The sequence below is a fragment of the Pteronotus mesoamericanus genome, unplaced genomic scaffold (genome assembly GCF_021234165.1).
Source record: "Pteronotus mesoamericanus isolate MK-2021 breed Mesoamerican mustached bat unplaced genomic scaffold, CSHL_Meso_final contig_82, whole genome shotgun sequence".
NCBI lineage: Eukaryota > Metazoa > Chordata > Mammalia > Chiroptera > Mormoopidae > Pteronotus > Pteronotus mesoamericanus.
In genome coordinates this window covers 1,724,602-1,747,488 of record NW_026555265.1, presented here as the reverse complement: position 1 = coordinate 1,747,488, position 22,887 = coordinate 1,724,602, and the positions used below count along the sequence as shown (strand labels likewise).

General features: G+C 38.9%; 1 protein-coding gene and 1 long non-coding RNA gene across 2 annotated transcripts; one reads left to right on the top strand and one right to left on the bottom strand.

Annotated features, from left to right (window-relative positions):
* The first annotated feature begins 190 nt into the window (after positions 1-190).
* On the top strand, positions 191-9,162 carry LOC129079860 (uncharacterized). The gene is made up of 3 exons (XR_008530110.1): positions 191-670; positions 7,468-7,572; positions 7,960-9,162. It is a non-coding gene; the product is annotated as an uncharacterized LOC129079860 (long non-coding RNA).
* A 73-nt stretch (positions 9,163-9,235) lies between these two features.
* On the bottom strand, positions 9,236-21,940 carry FETUB (fetuin B). Its single transcript, XM_054585085.1, has 7 exons — positions 21,601-21,940; positions 21,144-21,254; positions 19,824-19,911; positions 17,749-17,912; positions 16,929-17,030; positions 10,667-10,750; positions 9,236-9,741 (listed from the first exon to the last, which is right to left on the bottom strand). Exons 1-7 carry the CDS (start codon positions 21,823-21,825, stop codon positions 9,364-9,366), a joined length of 1,152 nt encoding a protein of 383 aa, XP_054441060.1. The 5' UTR covers positions 21,826-21,940; the 3' UTR covers positions 9,236-9,363.
* Between the last annotated feature and the right edge of the window lie 947 nt (positions 21,941-22,887).

Sequence of the window (22,887 nt, the reverse complement as noted above, 5' to 3'; positions counted from 1 at the left end):
GTAACCAAGGATGTTCACCTTGACCCCTGGTTAAAATGTCTGTCAACATGCTGTAAATGATTAATGGGTTCTGGGGACAGAATGTTGAAACATGCCTCTGGTGAGTGGGTGGAACTGTGATCTGCACAAATCTGGATATTTCTAATAAGTACCAGATCCGAAGCATGTTTTGACCATAAGCACTGCCTCGTTGGTGTAGGGGGTAGGGTTAGGAGTAAAGTAATTTTCCTCCATCTGCCTGCCTGTCTCAGCCAGAAGTTGCCACCATCAGTCCCCTCTTTGGATTATAGTTCTAGAAGTCTTTAGTAGAAAGCAGCTGTATTATTTAAGGGGTGGGGGGTCCAGGGGTGTCCAAGCTTTTGGTATCTCTGGGCCATACTAGAAGGAGAAGAGTTATCTTGGGCCACACATTAAATACACAAACAGTAATAAAAATAAAAGAATCTCATAATATTTTAAGTAGCTTTACAATTTTGTGTTGGGCTGCATTCATAGCCATCCTGGGCTACATATATGCAGCCTGTGGGCCGTGGATTGGATACCCCTGGTCAGGTGGTTAACGCCAAAAAGGAACTGAGTTCAGATAGAATAGAATGACTAAGAGGCTGTTTTATTGAAGTCAGACCTTAATTTCAACTCTACATTGTTATTCTCTGCTGTGTGGTACTAGGTAAGCTATGAAATTTCTTTTTTTTTCCCCATATTAACTGATGTCATTTTTTAAATTTATTTTTTAATTTATAAATCATATTTATTCTATTACAGTTGTCTCAATTTTTCCCCCTTTACCCCCCTCCACCCATCCCACTCCCACCCTTCAATCCCACAGTCAATTCCCACTCTGCTGTCCATGTCCATGGGTCATTCATACATGTTCTTTGTCTAGTCCCTTCCCCTTCTTTCCACCATTGTCCTCTTTCCCCATCTCCTCTGGTCACTTTCAGTCTGCTTCATGTTTCTGTGCCTGTGGTTTATTTTGTTCATTAGTTTATTTTGTTGAATAGAGTCCACTTATAGGTGAGATCATATGGTATTTGTCTTTCATCAACTGGCTTATTTCACTTAGCTTAATATTCTCCAGTTCCATCCATGTTGTCGCAAAAGGTAGGAGTTCCATCTCTCTCTCTTTCTTTCTTAAATGCAGATTGATTTTATTTATTTTTTAGATGTCAAAGTTAATTATAAAATATTTTTAAAATTTCAGACCATTATAAAGTCTCAGCAATTAAACTAACATGACATCAGCACAGAAAGAATAATAAGGTAGATCAATGAAATATAATGAGCATTCTAGAGACAAAAGTCTATATCTAACAATATAATATATGATTAAGTTGATATATCAAATCAATGGGTAAAATAAGACTTATTCAACAAATAAGGTGCATGGACCACTATTACTTGGAATAAAACAAATATACAGCCCTATTTCACACATTATACAAGAAATATTCAGGTGAATTAAAAATCAATATGTAGAATCTAAAGAGTTTTAGAAGAAAATAGAACTAATATTTTTTATGACCTGAAGTAAAATATTCAAACCTGGAAGTTATAAAGTAAATATTGACAATATTACTATATTAAACATTTAACTATATAATAATATACATATAAAAAAGTTAAAGGACAAGGAATAGAATAGGAAAGTAGTTGCAACACATCTAAATCATGTTTAATAGGTTTGTTTTTTTTAGGGAAAAAAGTTCTACAAACCTTTAATCAATAAATGGATCAAAAGAATACCAAAAAGTCATTTAAAGCTTTTTTTTTTAAAATAATAGAAATAGGCAAGAAGTATACTAAAACAGGTTTAGTTTCAACAAATAGTAAAAGAATAATTAAAATAACATCATTGTCACAATCAGATTAATGAGTGTTAAAAATACTGGTACTATCAAATATTGGCAACTCCGAAAGGAACTGGGTAGTCATAGAAACTTTTCTTCATCTTAAAGCAGTCCCTTTAGCATATTTTGCAGTGCTGGTTTGGTGGAGGTGTAGTCTTTTAGCCTTCTTTTGTCTGGGAAACTCCTTATTTCACCTTTCATTTTAATTGAGAGCCTTGCTGGGTAGAGCAGTCTTGATTGCAGGCCTTTGCTTTTCATTCCTTGGAACATTTCTTGCCAGTCCCTTCTGGCTTGCAGGGTTTCTGTTGAGAAGTCAGCTGCTAGCCGTATTGGGGCTCCCTTATATGTTACTACCTCTTTCTCCCTTGTTTGTTTTAGGATTCTCTGTCTTTGATATTTGCCATTTTAATGATAATGTGTCTTGGAGTGGGCCTCATTGGGCTCCTCTTGGATGGGACCCTCTGTGCTTCCTGGATTTGTGTGACTTTTTCTCTCCTCCAATTAGGGAAGTTTTCCATCATGACTTTTTCAAACAGGTTCTCTATCCCTTCCTCATCCTTTCTCCTTCTCGTATCCCTATTATACGGATATTATTACATTTCAGGCTGTCTTGCATTTCCCTCAATGCCTCTTCATTCTTTTTGAGTCTTTTTTCATTTTCTTGCTCTTTCTAGAAGCTTTTTTCTACCTTGTCCTCCAGCTTGCTGATTCAGTCCTCAGCTTCATCTAGCCTGCTTCTGATTCCTTCTACTGTGTTCTTCAATTCAGAAATTGTATTTTTCATTTCCTCTTGTCTCTTCTTGATAGTTTCTATGTCCTTTTTCATGCTGACGTTAAGTTCCTCCTAGTTTCCCTGTAGTTTTTGGTAATTCTCTCTGAGCTCACTGAGCTCATTGAACTTCCTTAGAACTGTTGTTTGGAACTCAATATCTAATAGTTTATTTGCCTCTATTTCACCGCCTTCTCTTTCTGGGGATTGCTCCTTTCCCTTCAAGTGGGGTGTATTTCTTTGCCTTCCCATTATTTGTGAGACTCTTCTCTTTTGTTTCTGATTCTTCAGTTGCTCTGTCTTGATTTCCTGACTTTGTGGTGTGAACTTCTATGGTTGGATACCACTGTTTTTACTTTCTGGATCTGCCTCTGATGATGTCAGATGTCGTCCCTGTCTGACCTTAGCCAGTCTGTTCGAGACTTCCAGTAATCTACTGTTTGTGGCTGTCTCAATCTATTCACTCTGCCCTCAGCAGGCTGCCTTAGACAGCTCAAGGCAGGGCAGAGTCCCTTCTGGGGGCGGGGTTGTTGGGTCCTCTCCCGCTGCTGCCATGTGGGGGAGGAGTCTGCACTGGGATCTTGCTGGCTACTCTCAGTTCTCTCCCCAAAGCCTCCTTCCCCAGTTTTTCCTCAGGCATCTCTAGCCCATTCTCCCCAACCTTTGACAGAGACCAGGGCAAGTGTCTGCAAATAAAATGTGTGCGTTGGCCCTTTAAACAGTTCTTTGCATCTCCAGCCACCTGTCTCTGGCAGAGAGCAACCCTGCCACTTTTTGCAGCTGGCTGTTTTCTGTGTACTTTTTGGGCTCTGGTGCTGTGGGCTAGAGATCCCCGCTTTTGGTTTAAACCCCGCTCTTCTCAGGGGGATCCAACTGGCTGTTTCAATATCCTTTTGGTGCTGCCGCCCTGTGGGCACTCCACCCGCCTTATCATGTCTGTACCTCTCTCCTTACCAGTAAGTTAGATTGCACTAAAGCCGATTCTTCTGTCTCCGAGGTTACAAAGCTCCTCTCTCACTCTTGTTCAGTAGTTTGTTCTAGGTGATTTCTCCCCAATTTAGTTGTAATTCCAGGTTGGTCCTGGGAGAAAGTCAGTGTGGCTTCCACTCACTCCTCCGCCATCTTGATCCTCCTGAAATTTGAGTCTTAATTTCCTCATATATAAAATGGGGATTAATACCTCTTGGCAGGATTGTATGATAATTAAATAAGAAAACACAATGTAACCAATACAATTCTTGGCACAAATTCAGGTGCTGAGTAAATGATGCTATTTATTATTATTGTTGTTTTTGTTGTTGTTATTATGCCTGAGAAGAGGTAGGGGACACCCCATATCTTTCCAGTTTTACATGGCCTTTAAAGTGTGCCAAAAAATGTTGATTCATATGGAAGAGAACCATGATGAGGGTAGAAGTCAAGCCCTTTGATACCTATGCATCCCAGAGAAGGGATTAGAGAGACTACACCACTGGGGAGGAGCTCAGCATCAGGGGACAGAGCTGGGATTAAGCTGATCCCTCAGCCCTATTCCTCCAAAGAAACCAATATACCTGAATGGACCTTTCATAGCAGGAGAACCCAGCAGCATCAGAAAGGACCAGAGGGAATCAGCCCAGGTTCTCTTCCCACTACCAGTCACTCAAACATCATCTCCCTCCTGCTTTCTTCTCTGTGGTGAGTGTCAGTAAATGTTGACAGCAATAGTTCTCAGCCTTGGCTTCATACTAGAACTACCTGAGAAGCTTTGAAAAATCATGTTCAGGCCTCTCCACCAAGGCAATTAAACCAGGACCTCTGAGGGTGGACCCATATATTGGTAGTTTTTAAATTGCCAGATGATTCCAATGTGCAGTAAAGCTTGAGAACTGGGGCCCTGGGTAGGAGCTAGAGGGAAAGAGCAGGATACATGAAAGTCAGATTTCACTTCCCAGAGCCATAGATTAGTTTAGCGAGTGCTAATAGTGGAAGAAACACTTTTTGAATTGTGTTTGAGATTGAATTCCTTGCTTTATTGAATACCACATAGAGAAACAAGGCTAGCAATGCCATTCCAGTAACTGGGGTAGCTTCAGATGAGACATCTCAGGGAGCCGATTGAGGAGACAGAATGATGGTGAGTAGGAGAGAGGGTCTGTCCTGGGGAGCTGTCTGATCTAGGAATTGACACTTAGCTTTGGTGCAGCTTCTCACTGGCTTTGGGAAAGCTTTCTGACAGCCCTGAGCCAGGGAATGGCCTCAGATGTGGAATGGAGATGGGAATGGTGACTTTTCACAAGACTGTTATGAGGAAAGATGGGGGTAGATAGATCTTCACCTTCACGTCTTCATTCTGGCATTCAGATTCTTTCTGGATATCCTGACTATAGGATCAGAAAAAGCCAATTAACACAATTTTTATTCTTTAAAGCTTTTTTTCCCCTCTACTGTGGTTGCATGTTTACTTATAATCTTGATTTTTGAGGGGAACTAGAAGCCATATAAGCTTCATGAATGTGGAAAATACAAAAAGTATAAAGAAAAACTTACCTTTAATTCTATGACTATGAGAAAAATCCTTAACAATTATATATTTTGTCATAGACATTTCTATTTGAATACCTATAGCATGTGTTTTACATTATTGGGATTATTCTGTATATACAGGTATTTTTTCCTTCACTGTGACTGAATGTTTACTTACAACCTTTATTTGACGGATATTGCTAGAAGCCACATAAGCTTTATAAATGTTGTTTTGGGATTTTTTTAAATAAGATTTTAGTTTTTAAATTTGAGTTATTTTAATTATATAATTTCAGTTATAAATATAACTTTGCACAAAGTTAAAAAACACAGAATATTACAGAATGTGTAAAGTAAAAATTAAATCTTCCTCTCCTATCCCTCATTCTTCCATCCCTTTCCCAAAGAAAATGCTTTTAACAAATTCTTGTTATATATAGTTTAAACATTGTATTTTCCCTTAAGGCTATACCATGAGGACCTTCCCAAATCATTAAATATTATTCAGAAAGATTATTTTCAAAGATCATGTTGTATGTCATATATGCTTATAATATGTTAATATTGGGCCATGTATGTTGTTTCCAATTATTTGTTCTTATTCTTATAAATAATGCTAATATGTACATCCTTACAAATTTCTGGTTTCTTTGGGGATCACTGAATAGACTTACAGAATTTTATAATATCCAGCTTTTTGTAAAGGCACTTAATAAAAAAGATTTCAATATACTCCCTGCTCAGTCTCCCCATACAGGCTTCTCCACTATCAATATTCTTACTAGAGTGGTATATTTTCTTATTATTAATGAGCCTACATTGACATCATTATCACCCAATGCCCATAGTTAATATAAAGACTCATTCTTGATGTCGTATATTCTGTGGGTTCAGACAAATGTGTAATGTCCTGTATCCACCACTATAGTGTCACACAACTGTCCCGCTTCCCTAAAATACTCTGTGCTCTGCCTATTTATACTCCTCTACCACCAACCCACTGGTCTTTTTTATGTTTCTGTAGTTTTGCCTTTTCCAAAATATCATGTTGTTGAAATTGTAGGATAAGTCACCTTTTCAAATTTGATTCTTTCACTAATAATATGCCTTTAAGTTTCTTTCATAACTTTTCATGACTTCATAGCTCATTTCTTTTAAGCACTGAATAATATTCCATTGCCTGTATGTACCACAGTTTATCCATTCAACTTCTGAAAGGCATTTAGGTTGCTTCCAAGTTTTGGAATTATTAGCAGAGCTGCCATAAACATCCATGTTCAAGTTATTATGTGGACATAACTTTTAAACTCATCTGGATAAATATTAAGAAGCACAATTGCTGGATTGTATGGAAAGAGTATGTTTAGTTTTGTAAGAACTGCCAAGTTGTCTTTCATAGTGGCTGTACCATTCTGCATTCCCAACAACAATGAATGAGTTTCTGTTGCTCTACATTCTGGCCATCATTTGGTGTTGTTAGTGTTCCAGATTTTGCCCATTCTAATAGATTAATAATGGTATCTCATCATTGTTTTAATTTTCAACTCCCTAATAACATATGATATTGAGCATCTTTTTCTATGTTTATTTGCCTTCATACATCTTTTTTTATGAGGCATCTTTTTAAATTTTTTGCTCATTTTTAATTGAGTCACTCATTTTCTTATTGCTAAAGAAGTTACTTTTAAAGATTCATCAGAAAGAACTCTTAATACCACATAACAAGAAATGCCCAAATCTTGAAGTTCTAGCATAGAAGATTAAATCAGCAATTTGCAAAGCACTGATTATTTAAATACAAGGGCCTTGAATAATTGATTGCAGCATTTTGGGACTATTGACGAGACTATTGGAATGGCCTGCCTGCATGAAGTTTGCAGAATAAAAAAAAAAAGATCAAGAATCAAAAACTAGAGAGACAGCATCTAAGAGATGAGCCAAAGAGGAATCTAAATGCCTTAGGAGAAGTTGTCAGAAGGGAAGGAGGAGGACCTGGAGGACATAGGACAAAGGCTACTTGAGAAAATTTAAAGAAAGAGCAAAGTCAGCATTGTCAGATGATTGAAAGAGGGTGTCAGCAATAATGCTCCCCGTGAATTTAAGAAAGTCATCTCAGCAACTCCTCAGTCAAACCTACTTTTCCTGCATCCTCTCTGTTGATGGTGCCCTCATCCATCCAACGAGGGGCACAAAGGGAGGGACACAAAGTCCAGGGTCCTTGCACATCCATTTTTACTGAAAAAAAGCACGCAAGAGGATTATAGTACGCCTTTGGGAAATTCTGTGTAGGGCCGGCAGCAGTTTTCCTCTGCTTGCCCCCAGGTCCATTCTTTGTCTTTGCAGGAGGCTGACTCCTGTGGATTGAGTGGCCCAGGCTCCCCTGCAGACTCGTTGACTATTGCGGTCAAAAATCCAATGGAAGGAGGATATCAGAGGGAAGAGGCAGAGGTCAGGGTGTTTGTTCCCTGCTCTTGCCCACTTCAGCAGTAGGTTTTGACGGTGGTTCCCTCCCTTTCCAGGGCTGTTCCTGCCAGGGGCCCCTCCTCCAACAGCTGCAGCTCCCCCTGGGCTTGGGGAGGGCCACACTGCCTCCAGCTTTCTCAGGCCTAGAGTGACCAAGGCCTCCCACTGTTGCTCTTTTGCAGGTGTCTCAGCATCCCTTGTTGTTCCCTTAACTTGTCCCATAAGGTTTCATTCCCTTTGTGGAGGTTTCTTCAGTTCAATTATCTGAGAAAAATTTTATTTCTTTTCAGACACTGATTGAAACAGTGTCTGAAAAGAAATAAACAGGGTTTAAAACTCCACCTGACACCCTCTTATTTTTCCTTCTTATAGGAAGCAGAGAAGAGTAATTGAGTGTGAATATCGCCTACTGCTCTTAAGCAAATTATGCCAAAGCTTCTGTGCCTCTTCTAAGAAACATCTGCCAGAACAGAGGACAATAGTCATATCTGCAAATTCCCTGTTGTATTATTTTGCTAGGGCTGCCATAAAAAAGTACTACAAATGGGGTGGCCCAAACAACAGAAATTAATTTTCTCACAATGCCAGAGGTTACAAGTTTGAAACCAAGGTGTCACAGGGTTGGTTTCTTCTGAGGCTTCTCTCCTCAGCTTGTAGATGGCCACCTTCTCTCTGTGTCCCCACATGGTCTTCCCTCTGTGCTCCTCTATGTCCTAATCACCTCTCCTTATAAATACGCCAGTTATATTGGATTAGGTTCCTCTCTAATGACTTCATTTTACTTAATTACCTCTTTAAAGATTTCATATCCAATTACAGTCACATTCTGAGGTATCGAGGGTTAGGATTTCAGTATATGAATTTTAGAGGTCACAGTTCAGCCCATAACACCTCTCATAGTTCAAAAGATATATGTGTGTGCATATCTCTACATATTACATATATTTGTGTGTCTGTATGTAGGTAAACAAAATATACATGTATATAATATTACATGTTATAGGTACATGTATATAATATTACATGTTATAGACATATATATTTGTTTTCTTTTTTAAGTGAAAAAATTGGGAGTGAATGTTTTCTGGTCTCTTAATTTCTTCTCTGAGCAAAACTATTAAATAAGTCAGAGAGCTCCCAAACTTGGAGCGATATCTGGTTCTCCCCAGGCCCAACCACAAGCCACAGGCTACTGTCTCTCCCATATACGCCATTGCTAAGTGACTTCACTGAGTTTTGGGCTTGGAGACTATTCAGACAGGTAAGGAAAAAAAATTCCACCTTCAGGCTGAAGGCTGTGCAGACAATATCTGACCAATAGTTGATGTTAAACTAATTATGAAATAAAGAGAGCGTGAAATTCTGTGATGAAACTCAGTCTCTGGGAATCCTTCAATTGTCACCTCATTTTGATCCAAAGAATCGCAGTATGCTCTTTCCCCAAAAGGAGGGAATTCCTAAGTATGGCAGGTCCTACATCAGAGACACTTAGGTAAAAGTCCATAATCATTACAAAGGGAAAGGTGGAATACATAAAAAGCATCTATCCACAGAATGATATCTTGGATGGTTTAGGAGGAATGCAGCTCAGTGTACAAGTGGAGGCTTTAGTCTCATTTCCACTTCCAGCCAAAAGGATGAGACCGAGAAGAGTCAAAAAGACACACTTTATTAGCCACTGTCTATGTTCAAACCCTTTGTCTCTCTGTCTCCCCTCTGTACTACCTTTCATCTCCTGCACGGTGCCGCATCTGCACGGAACTCTCTATGTGGTTCTCATGGTGGGAGAACAAGCGGGTTGGCCTGTTGGGCCGGTCCTGGACACGCAGCAGAGTGATGTTCTTTTTTGGGGAAAGGCAGGACAACCGGATTCTCACTCATAGGGTCCAGGAAGAGGAAGGAGACATTGAGAGTTTCTCCCTGGGGATTCGTGGTTAGATCCAGCTGCACAGGGAAGGCCTCAGCAGTCCCATTGGCCTGGGGATCTTCAGGCTCCTCATCATCCAGTTCAGGAAGGTACTGGACAGACCCTCGTGGCACAGCTCTGGAGGGTGAGAGAGTGGGTTCTGCATTTTTCTCCTGGGCCTTTTCCACCTTGGGGAAGTTCTCAGGTCCCTGGCTAGCAGTAGAAGTCTCGCCCCGAGTGGTGGGAGCCTGAAATAAGAACACTTTCAATAAGGGGGATGTCCGCCAAGGAAATCTCTGCTGTGCCTGGTACCAGGCTAAGGCTTCCTGTGCCTTTCCAATGGGGTGTTTCAAAGGGAGACCAGCTAGAGGGGTGGGCCTCTGGTTAAAGGGTTATGAAGCAAAACAGGTAAGGGCCAGGGGGGACCAAGGCGTGTAGAAGCTTGATTGCAAGTCTCACAAATCTGAAACGGAGCCATGATCCAAAGAAAGTAAATGGCTTATTCAAAGTCCCCAGTGAGCCAGCTCCATGCTCCTAGCAGTGGCAGCAACAGCCACCTTTTACTAATTGTTTATTCTGTGCCAGGTCCAATACAGTATCCTTATCCAGGTCTTCTCACTTGCTTCTCACAGAGAACTAAATGAGGTAGGCACTATGATCCCATTCATCTATGAGGCAACCATGATTCAGAAAGGTATTTGCTCAAATCACATAGCTCACAGGTAGCAGAGCAGGACTGGAACCCAGGTGGTCTGTCTCAACCACCCTTTCAAATATACCAAGCTGCCTCATAGTAAGTGCTCAATAAATACTTCTAGAAAGGGACTGGATATTTCCATGGAAATAACTTCTTACAGTTCAATATTAGGGTCTTTAGGACACTGAATTTAATGTCTCATAGGACTAAGCCATCAAAGCTACTAGTCCCTACTTCTGAGGGAGTTTTATTTATTCTGCAGGAGCATATTACAACTAAAATAAAGAGTGACAAGTTTTTAACCAACTATCCTATGCGTATGAACTCAGGGCAACCTGAATAAAGTGGTGATCATTGATCTCAGGGAAATAAAAGGAGAGGTTGGGGTAGGGACAGCTAAATTATAGATAATCTGCTAAAATATAGATAACCTTCCCTGCAACCCCAGGAAGGCAAATAATGAAAATAAAAAGTACCTGTGATTCAAAGAAGACACAAGTCACGGAGACATACTTCTTTAAGGCACTTTCAGTCAGTGAACCTTGGCAAAGACCAACAGGCTAAAAAAAAAAAAAAAAAAAAAAAAAGGAGAGAAGATACAATGTTGTTTGAGTTTTACAATTATCAATGATCATAAACAGAAATCAGCTTGTTTTTTTGCTTCTGTGGACACACAGCCAGGCAACATTTTTATGCTACTACCATGCAAGAGGCAGGCTCTGAGCCAATTCTCTCTAGGTTACTCCTATAAGTAACCACCCGAACAAGACTAATTTGCCTCCATTAATGGGAAACTCAGGACTTTTTGAGCAACAGACTCTATTAGAAAATTCTTTGTACGGAATGAAATTTTGTTGCTATAGAATGTATCTACCTTTTGCCTTACTTCTTTTCTTGGGTCAATTAAAAAACTTGTTCTCAACTCTCATGTATAGCAGCCCTTTACGTACAGTCCACCTGAGTTTACTTTTATCAGACAATACTACTCTCAGCTCCTTCAACTTCTCTTTCTTTAAAAATAAAATAATTTTGTTTTATTGTTATGAATGTAATAGTTATTTAGAATATGTATAAACAGAAAAAAAATAAAAAAGACCTGTAGTTACATGGAAGGTACAACTTTTCTGCAATTATTTGTTTTCTTCTAATCTTTTTTTCCTATGCATATATATTTCTTCTTTTAAGAAATAGAATTACACTATATATATTATTTTATAACTCTCTTTTTTCATCTAACAGTATATTGTAAAAATCCTTTTATGTCACTGAATAGTCTTCTATGATCTGTACAATGGCTACCTAATATCATTCTGTGTTATTTAACAAGTTCTCTTATTTTAGATGCTAGATTGCATCTCATTTGTTTTGTTTAAACATTAAGTTATATCTTTTCATATATCCCCAGTTAACTCCTTAGGGTAAATTATTTGAAGAGAAATTTTAAAGTCTTAGAGTACATACATTTTTTAGTGTAAATAGAGTATTATGATAAAATATTGCCTCAATTTTGAAAAATTTTAAGAATACAGTATTCACATAGAATTTATTAAAATGTGTCTAAACATATTGCCTGAATATTATTCTATCACGTATCTCCAGACTTTTATATGAAGAGAAAATGAGACACTTTTGAAAGTGGGAAAAATTCACTAATGTAGGAAATTCTTGGGGTTGGTGCTTCAGTCTTTCCCTTCTCTTCATCACCAAATCACCCAGGGAAAGGACTCTCGGAGAACCTTCGGGAGAAGCTGCAGGTCCTGGTACCAAGCAGAGCCTGGCCCCTCCTACTCAGGCTAGGATTTGCTGAGCTACCATAATTCATAGGCCTACCTGGTGCTGAAACTAGAGTGGACCACAAAAAGGGAGTAGAGGGCATGCTTGACATGTGAATCCTAGGTTTTATGGGCATATGGGCTGTGGAGGTTGGATGTGCTTTTTCTCTCAGAGCATTCTAAGAGCAGGATCTTGGATGAAATGGCCTATTATAGGAAGGAGAAAAGGCAGCAAAGGAAGCCTGTCTCTACCGTCTTGCATAGTACAAATGTGTAAGGGTTCCATGGGACAAGCGAATGTCATAGGTAGTATTCTTTTGAATGTGCCCACACAAAGGGACTTTCAGATACAAAGCATTTAATAGTAAAAATATGTGGAGACTGAATCTGAGAAAGGGTGGTTCCAGGGAATCAGCTGGGGACCACATCATCCTACCAGGAAAAGACCTCTGGAGGGACTCATGCCTGTACCACCTGAGAGAACCAGCACTAAAGCTTGTTTCAGAGAGGACTGCTGTAGACCAAGAGAAAACTACAACTGCAGGTTTAGTTATGGGAAAAGACTGTATTCTTTTCTCTAATCCCCTCTCATTCTTCTTACCACTTGGAAGATTCAGAATTAAGCCAAAGTTTGCAGGAGAGGTAGAGAGGATGAAAGAACAGACCTTGATCCCTTCCTCACATCAGGTCTTAAGCTCTGGGTCAGGCTTGAGCTACAGAAATGGAAAGCTTTGCATTGAATATAAGGTAAGAATTTTGTTTCAGAATTGACTGAACAGAATTTTTTCATACCTGAGAGTGTACCTTAATTATCTAAGTGGAATTGTTTCTCTTGCTGAAAATAACCAGAAAGCTAAGGGATGTGCCCAAGATGTCATTGACAAATGAGAAAGAAAGACCCTGCAGAATAGGATGAAGATGTTTTCCCAATTATTCCCTGAAAAAATTGAGACTATTCAATTGACTGGTTACAAAACTCTTTGATGGACACACTTTATGTCCAAAGACATACATAGGTTGAAAGCAAAGAGATGGAAAAAATTACAATGTAAACATTAATAAAAAGAGGGCTGGAATGGCTATACAAATATTAGACAAAATTGATTTTAAGACAAACATTGTTACTAGGGAGAAGAAAAAACATTTTTTAATTCCTCATCTGAGGATATGTTTATTGATTATAGGAGAGTGGGAGGCAGGGGGAGAGAGAGAGGGAAACATCAATGAGAGAGAAGAATATCAATCATCTGCCCCCTGTACGCACCCTGACCAGGGTCAAACCCACAAACTAGGTAGGTGTCCTCACTGAGGATTAAATCTGCAACTTTTTGATGTATGGAACAATGGCCCAACCAATTAAGCCACCCAACCACAGCAAGGAAAAACATTTTATAAGGATAAAAGGGTCAATTACAACACCTATACATATATATGAACTAACAACAGAACACAAATTATGTTAGTAAACTAAGCTGACAGAATTCAAGGAAGGTATAGAAAATTCAACAATAATAGGTGGAAACCTCATTTTCAATAATGGATATAACAACTATGCAGAACACTATAACAAAGAAACAGAAGTCTTGCACCACACTCTAAATCAAATGAACCTGACAACCACTTAGTGCTTCACCTAACAGCAGCAGCATACACATTCTTCTCATGCACACAAAACATTCACCAAGGTATCTATCTTATGTTAGACTATAAAATAAACTTTAATAAATGTAAGCATTGAGATCATTCAAAGTACATTCTCTAACCACAATGAAATGATTTTAGAAATAGAAGAGTGGGAGAAAATTGGGGAATTTCACAAATATGTGGAAATTAAGTAATATACTCATAGAAAGCCAGTAGGTCAAAGAAGATATCACAAGGAAAATTGGAAAATACTTTGAGATGTATGGGAACAAAGACACAATATGTACCACTTACTGAGGTGCAGCTAAAGAATTGCTCAGAAGAAAATTTATAGATGTAAATGCTTATGTTAAAAAGAGAAGAGATTACAAATCAGCACTCTCCCTCTCAAGAGCATACCCCTGCCTTTCTTCCCCCACAGGTGTACATGTATCTCCTAAATTCTAAGGGTCCCATGAGATTTGCAATCAAGGGAGCAATGGGCAGATGCAGCTCGTGCCAGGCCAACCCCCTGAACCTGTCTCCTAGGACCTTTTTCTCTGACATCCCAGTGGGCCAAAGCAGATCCTCCTTGGCTCACTTCTTTCTTAAAACATTACTAGAGAGCCAAAGCAGTCCTGCTTAGGCTCTCTCCTGTTGCTTCTTTTTTTTCTCTCCCTCTCTCTTCAAGGAGTGCACGTACGTAATGAAGTTTTTCTTTTATTTGAAATTTTTAAAAATTGTCTTTTTATTGTCTACGCTATTAGATTTGTCTCTGTCTTCCCTCCCCGAGCCCACCTCCACCCAGCCCCCACCCTCTTCCCTCAGGAAATCCCTGTATCACTGTGTGTGTGTGTGTATATATGGATCCTGCACTTAGGTTCTTCGCTAATCCTTTCACCTTCTTTAATCCAGTCCCCGACCCCCGGCCTCATCTCCCCTGCAACAACTGTCAGTCTGTTCCATGTATCTGGGCTTCTCCTTCTGTTTTGTTCATTAGTTTAGTAAGTTGCTTCTTCCATCCTAAGCCCTTCCTTGTTTCACTGTCCCCAGCTAATAAATGTACCCTTAAAATCACCTGGACTGGTGTACTCTCAAAATCATTTGAACTCATGTTGTGAAGTCTTTCCTGCACAAAGCCAGGAACTCACATCCTACAGGACTGCCCAAGGCAGAACAACCCTACGCCCAGTTCCTGTCCCGCAACAGTTATGGTCTACAAATTGTTGACAAGAAAAAAGATTGCAAATCAATAACCTAACCTCTACCTTACAGAATAAGAAAAAGAAGAGCAAACTAAGCCCAAAGCAAGCCTAAGAAAGGCAGAAATGAAGAGCAGAGAGAAAAAAAAGAACAAAGAAAATAAACAAAACCAAAAGGTAGTTCTTTGAAAAGAGCAATAAAATTAACCAAGCTCTAATTAGATTGTCCTAGAAAAAAATGACTCAAAATACTAAAATTAGAATTAAAGAAGGGACATTACTTCTAATCTCTCAGCAATATTCAATAAAAAGGGAACACTATGAATAACTGTGTGCTGGCAAATTAGATAACTTAGATGAAATGGACAAATTTCTGGAAAGACACAAGCTGCCAAAAATCACTGAAGAAGAAATAAAAACTGAATACACATAATGAGAGATTAAAATATTAATCAAGAAAACTTCCTACAAAGAAGAGCCCAGACCCAGGTGACTCCATTGGTGAATTCTACCAAACATTTAAAGAAGAAGGAACATCGAGTCCCTCACAAACTCCTCTAAAATAATATAGAAGAGGAACAGAAATTTCCCAATTCATCCTATGAGGCCAATATTAAATGCATATGAAAATCAGCCAGGGACAACACAAGAAAACTATAGGTCAATATCTCTTCTGAATATAGTGGAAAACTCTTTTAAAAAAATACTCTTTTAAAAGTATTTTTAAAAAGAGTTTTTTTTAAAAAAACTCTTTAAAAAAAAACTCTTTTAAAAGAAATTCAGCAACATGTAAAAAAGACTAGACACTACAATCAGTTGGGATTTCTCCCCAAAGTGCAAGATTGTTTTAACATACAAAAGTCAATAATTGTACTTAACAAACTCTAACACTCTTTCTTGATTTTAAAAAAAATCAACAAACTAACAATAGAAGGGAACTTTCTCAACTTTATAAAGGGCATCTGTGAAAAACCTACAGTTAACACCAGGTTAAATGATAAAAATACTGAGTGCTTTCTCCTTAAAATCAGGAATAAGATAAGGATGTCTGTTCTCCTCACCTCTCTTTAACATTGCACTGAAAGGCCTATCCAGGAATATTAGGTAGGTAGGTAAATAAATGGAGACAGATTGGAAAGGAAGAGGTAAACTATTTGCAGATGACATGACCTTGTATACAGAAAATCCTAAGGAATGTACTGGAGAACTGTTAGAACTAATAACTAAGTTCAGACAGTTTACACAATACAGGCCAATATATAAAAATTAACTGTATTTCTATAAACTTACCATGAACAATCCAAAAATAAAATTAAAAAGACAAATGGATTATAATAGCATCAAAGAAATATTTAGGAGGTACAAGTAAATGAAAGTCTTGTACACTAAAACTAGAAAACATTATTGAAAGAAATTAAGTTATAAACAAATGAAAAGACATAGAGAACTAGTGCCCAGGGGCTTGTGTAAGAGGCCAGTAGAATGACTGCTAATGAGTATGGGGTTCTTTTTAGGGGCTGATGAAGTATTGTAAAATTAGATACCGATAGTCGTGGCACAACTCTGATAATATACTAAAAAGCCACTTAATTTTATACCTTAAAAAGGTGAATTTTATGGTGTGTGAATTATGTCTTACTGAAGTGGTCATTATAAATAAGTAAATGAGGGGAGGAAAGAATTGTGATGCATTTTTCCCAGTTGTGTTACAACACATTGTGCCAACTGGCATTCGCACCGGGTGTGTGAGGTGGTTTCAAGGCACCCTCCGCACTTTGGATGCATTCTTTCAAAGATGCCCTGTTTGTCTTAGTTCTTCTTAAAGGGTTGTCCAAGGAATGAAACACCATGCTGTATTCCAAATGTAACTGGATTTGTTTAGATAAAAGCAGGACCATCACCAACCACTGAGGAAATTTGTTTATATATTTTATAGCCTCTATGGATCATTTTCTGCAAAGGCATTACTGATGAAAACTGCACTTACAAACAAATACTAGTACATCTGGGCCAGCACAATCCTTGAGGGGAAGAAAATTTCTCATGCATTACAACAGCTCACATGTAATTTCTGTTCAATAAGTACATATAGATGATTTGAACACAAATCTTGAATTATGAAGACATTCAGGAATTCTCACCTCAGAGTCAAGGGGCTGAAGTGCACAGCTGCTGGCCTGGGATTTGGTACATGGTGATTCTTTGATTAAATATTCCACAAAGTTCGCGGGGCCAACTACCCACTGATATGAGACAAAAGTTGAGAAACAAAAATAAGACCTCTCCATGTAGAGAAATAACCAAGGTTTGGCAGCATTTACCTTTACAGAAACCATAGTCATTGTCATTGCAGGTCTCCCGTTGTCCCTGTAATTCCTACCATGATCAAACCATGTATTATGATTTTGTCATTTAGAAAATATAATCAGCATACCTTTCTTTCCTTCTTAATTGTTTGAATGGGCTCCCTTGGGTGAGCTTATTTTTCTTCAACCAAATTTGTTTTTAGGTTAGTTTTTCTTTATATGATAGATAGCAACGTAATTCAAAAATAAATGAGCCTTCATTTCCCCTAACCCGTAAAACTCAACATCCACTTCAGTCCTTAATACGGAGCAGAAGTTGACTTCCTAAATGAGATGCATGGTCAATCAGATATGAAAATATAGCAGTAAATAGTGAACTGAGGTGAATAACCCAAGGAGATTATGAGTCCCTTTCCATTTTTGCTGTAAAGACAATGAGGTAAAATCAAATCCCACAACTATTGTGGGAATTCCAAAGAATAACTCAGAAACTGAGACACAATTCAATGTGCATCAGCTCTACCAAATTAAGGAGTGAAGAAAGGCTCTTTGGTTCCAATCAAAAGACATACCTAAACATCCTCCTCTCAGTTTAGAAATCAATAGTAACAGTCATGAAACACATTGCTGTTGTAACTGGACATTTCAGCCTCACCTGGCTAGAAGCCCTGGTGACTTTGACGAAAGAATACTGCTTCGAGGTGCTCTCGTTGTTGAATTTTGCAAGAGACTCATGGACAGCTTTCAGAACTCTGGGATTTGACAAGTCAGTGGGGCTCGGGCAGTCAGGACACATAAAGCCAATCTTTCTGCGAGCAACTATTGATGCCAAAAAGAGCAGTTTAAAAATAAAGCGCCATAATAATTTTTAAGCCTACAAAGCACATGACCACAATAGAAGCAGACATTTAAAAAAAACTCAGTTTTGTCAAGGGTGGAGTGAAAAGACATTATCTGGAATGAAACTTAGTTGTCAGCAGTGTTTTCTGCAATTAGCATGTATTTTTTTCCTAATTTATTTAAAAAATCAACAGAAATTTTTTTTCACCTTACAAAAATTATGCTAAGAATTTTGGTCAAAAACATATATGTGTTTATATTGATATAAAAAAATTTTGTCCTATTAATAACTCAATATCTTCTATCATTATTGCCTCTGTAAAGCAGCTGAGTGTCTTAAATGATTGGGATTTTATTATTGATATGTCTTATTCATGTTTTAGTCCCCAACACGTAAGACAATGTGTTTAGTAAATGCTTGTTGAATGAATGAATGAGTGAATGACATATGAAAGGTAGAAGCACACTCTCTCTGGTTAGAAAATGTAAGTGAGCCAGAAAACAAAAATTAGCCAAATCACTGTATGACTGGATAGAATAATCATTCTAATGGTAGTGTCTACCAAACTCAGGGTCTCCTAACTAGGAGGAACTGGGGTGGCAAAACTAATGTGAAAGTCAAGCTAGGAACTTGTCTGCAAGTTGTTATTGCAGAGCAAGACAACTGATCAGTTGTCTGTTTATTTGAGTGTATTTGGGCGTGCTATGTGAAATGACATCCACAGCTTATCACTCCTAGCACAATCCCCACATGTTACTTTCTGACCTCCCATACATCTGGTATGTGTGACTTCTGAGTCCTAATCTGTTTTATGAGTTGTTGTTCTCTAACTTAAGTAAGTCTTTTCATAACCAGGAAGCTTAACCTGTGGCTAATAAAATATTTGCTCTGTTGCCTTATCCCTCAAAGGAACCAGCTTGTTAGAAAGGAGCTTGTTAGAAAGGCAGACTCTCAGGCCCTGCCACAGACCTGTGGAATTAGAGTCTGTAATTGTACAAGATCCATCAGGGGAGTCACATGCACGCAAGAGTTACACAACTAGCCACATCCAATTTTCCTGTGCATTGGATACTTGCTTTCCAAAGAAAGACCCAGAATGAATGCACGTGCATATTTGAAATGTCCTTATTTCAGCCTCATTCTTAGTCCAGTTACTCACTTATTCAACAATTTTATGGACTCCTTTTACTTGAAAGAAACTGGGGGAGGGTTGGAGCTGGAAAAAAGAAGGCATAAAATATTCTACATGAAACAAGATAGAAGACTTAAAATCAAGGCAGTACATAGTCTGTGCTCCATGAGTGGTTAGCTTCAAGTTTTATAGAAATGAGAACAGGAGAGCTTGTTCATTTCCTGAATAGAGAACATTGTGGAAGAAGCATCATTGACAATGATCCTTAAAGAATAGATATGAGTTCCAAGACTAGGAGGTATCAGGGGAGGGCATCGTCAGCAGAGGGAAAGGCACAAGCAAGATGCAGAGATTGTAAAGTGCAATATGTATTCAGAAAATAGAGAGGTATGCAGGTGAATGAAGTGCAGAGCTGATGTAGTCAGGGAAATAATATCAGAGATACCTAGAAAGGCCACCTGGGGACCAGGGTAGAGATGATGCCATTTATGTCAGACTGAAAATTTAGGATTTAATGCAGTACTCATGAATAAATTATTGCAGATGATTTAGGAAGACTAATTACAGGAAAAGAGCAGTTTAAGGTGAACTTCACAAGAGAGGCAAGTATTGGATAGATTAAGAACCTGGCCTTGGTATGAATAGGAAATAAGGATAGAAGAACCCTATACATTATGGGCATAGTCTTGTTTAATTCTATTTTTCCATCTACCATTAAAATAAAAAAATTTTTTTTAAACCCAGAATGTTCACTTACCTGGGCGAAGAGTACAGTTATAAGCAGGTAAATAGAGAACTCTTTTTGGATAGTTAATGTAAAATATTACTTTGCATTCACCATAAACCTGGAACCAACAAACATATTTTATGACTTCATAGAATAAGCTGTAACTTTTTAAATACCCCCCAAGTGAAATTGGACATTTTATTTTCTGAGTAATGAAAAACTTAATGTAATTTTGGTGGCTTTGGGTGTGAGAAACTGCCAGCTGATCATTGAACAATTTAACCTTCTCCTGGGACACAGCTAAATTACATTTCCCAGCCTCCCTCCCGAGAGGTGAGTATGACTGAGTTCTAACCACAAGAAAGTGAGCAGAATTGGCTGTAATCACTTCCAGGACTGGCCCATGAAGATCTCCCCTGTGTGATCTGTCCCCCATGCCCTTTCTCTTTCCATAGCTTGACGCAGATGACCATATTGATTACAGAAGCCAGGAATTCAGTGGCAGTCTAGAGCCACAACGTGGAAGCCGCCTGGGTCTCCAAGTCACCCTAGAAGGAAAGCCTCCTCTCGATTAGGAATTTCTATTTTGAAGTTTACATGAGTAAGAAATAAACTTCTATCATATTGGAATCAGTATATAATTTAAGGGGATGTGGCACTTTAACAAATATAATTCACAGCAGGGTAAGTGGGACTCTCAGAAACTCCTCTTGAAAATCAGATAGGTGCAGTTTCACAAGTCTGATTAAATGATTGGAAAAGTTATCTTGATTGAATAGTTTACTTCTAAACACAACCTTGCATTCAAAGTTGTTACATAAATTAATGAAAATAACTCAATGGTCATCTTTAAAAGGACCAATTTTGAGCCCCTTTAGGTTTTATGATTCCAGGAAATACTTCCACAGGATCTCTGAAATCTCCCATACTGTAAGCCCTTCCTTTCTCTAGCCTCAAACTTCATATCAGTGTTCATTAAAACAGAATAAAGCAAAATAAAACAAAAAAGCTCTCCTTTTACTGCTACCACAGTCTTCCTTAAACACATATCCAGAGCCCTAGAGCTCAGCTCTTTTTCTCACAATTTAAACACCAGGCTTGGAGCCTGCAGAAGGGTCTGCAGAGCAGGAAACAATTTGGGGACAACTTTTCAATTCTAGGGTCATAACCCCAATGGGACTCAGAAAGTCCACTGTTTTGTCTAATAGAATCAGAATAACCACATGAGCACCATGCCCAAGAGATTATAAAGAAAAACATTTAAAAGATGGCATGCATGGAACAATCTTCACTCTGCTGATAGAGAGCACTTAGTTCCTCCCCTAGAGCTCATGGGAAATAAGCACTTACCGATTCATGAAGGAGCCTCACTTTACAGTCCCTCCACGCCTTCCTGCTGAGCACATGGCAGTCAGTCTCTAACACATCCAATGTGAGATAGAACACAGATCCCGGACCACCCTGTGAGAAGAAGTGAAAAAATGCACCACATCCCACATGAAACAGAAACCCCTAAAGACTGGTCAAAAAATTCTCTGGTTTATGGCAGAGCCAAAGGCTATCATGGTTGTAATGATTTCTTGTAAACTGTGGGGCAGTGGACAAATGTCAGAGTAGCACACCATTAGCACTTGTTCCTTATAAGAGTAGGAGCATATATGTAGCACAGCCTAGCAGAGGAGAACAGAGTTCTCAGCAGGTTTCCAATTTGGAAAGCACCTGCTGCCATATGTCTCTGGGTGTGCACCCCCAGCGAAGCTACACAGCTTATACAAACACCTGACCCAGATAGAGGACTGTTACTTGCCTGTCTGTGTTCTCGAACATCACGTACTCGGTTGAGGCTTAGCACATAGCCATCCTTTCGGTCTTTGTTGATGTCCTGCAGGGCAGAGTCCGCTGTAGCCAGCACATCTGAGTCATTGCAGGCACGGGGGAGGAAATACAAGGGCCTGTTGGTCAGCAAGGGGAAAGATCTAGCTGTGCAGCATGCAGCCAAGGTGCAGAGCACCAGGGGTAGGAGCAGACCCATTCTGTGGGAACAAGACCCAGTATGGTTCAGCACATGGAGCTACAGGATGGGCTACTCACAGGGCTCTATTAGGCCAACCTGAGCAGTTTTATAATCACAATCTGAACATGTGACCAGAATTTAAAACACAGCGTCTCATTGTATCTCCTAGACCTCTAAATGTGGATTTCTCCAAGTCAGCACTTTGGATGGGATTTGCCAATGTTTCTAACCTTAGACCCATGAGCAATCTCAAATTCTTGCGTACATATAAGCAAAATTACATTTCCTAACCATTTCCTGAGAAATCATAGTAAACATTTGTGTCAAGGTCCCTAGGAGGTTACGATTGTATCCTGGTTGCTCACCAAGCTCCACCTGAATCAGGATAGGCAGACTGTTCCATTCTCCATTTCCCCTAGCACCATCATCTAGCTGATGTCCTTGGCCATAGTAATAGTTAACCCAGGTTTGGAATGTGGGCTCCCAGGTCATAGTGCCAAAGGTACTCAGTGAATTCACACTTCCTGCCTGAATGCCATGTTCACCATTCTTCCTAGAACAGGAAAAATGCTCTAACCTCAAATCACCTGCATGAAAGACCAGTATGATTTCTAAAGCACTTTGGAATCTGGCTAGCAAATGGTCTATGTAGTCTCATTTAGGTTTTTTAAAACAAGGATTTCATTTAAGTAAAAAATATATATGGTATATCAATAGTTCCTGCATCACACTCCAAATCTACACTTCCTTCTATGGAGCTGCATGGAAGCAAACTCATAAGGAAGCCAAAACTTTTAGTATTGGGTTTAGTATTGGGTTGTTTTGTTGTTGTTGTTGTTTGGGTTTTTTTTTTAGATTTTGTTTATTTATTTATTTTTAGAGAGAGGGGAAGGTTGGGGGAGAGAGAGAGAGAAACATTAATGCAAGAGAAAAACATCAATCAGTTGCCTCTCTTATGCGTAATGACCTTGGACAAAACCCACAACCAAGGTATGTGCCCTGAACCAGGAATCGAACCAAAAACCTTTCACTTTTTGGGATGATGCTCAACCAACTGAGCCACACCTAATACTAGGTGTG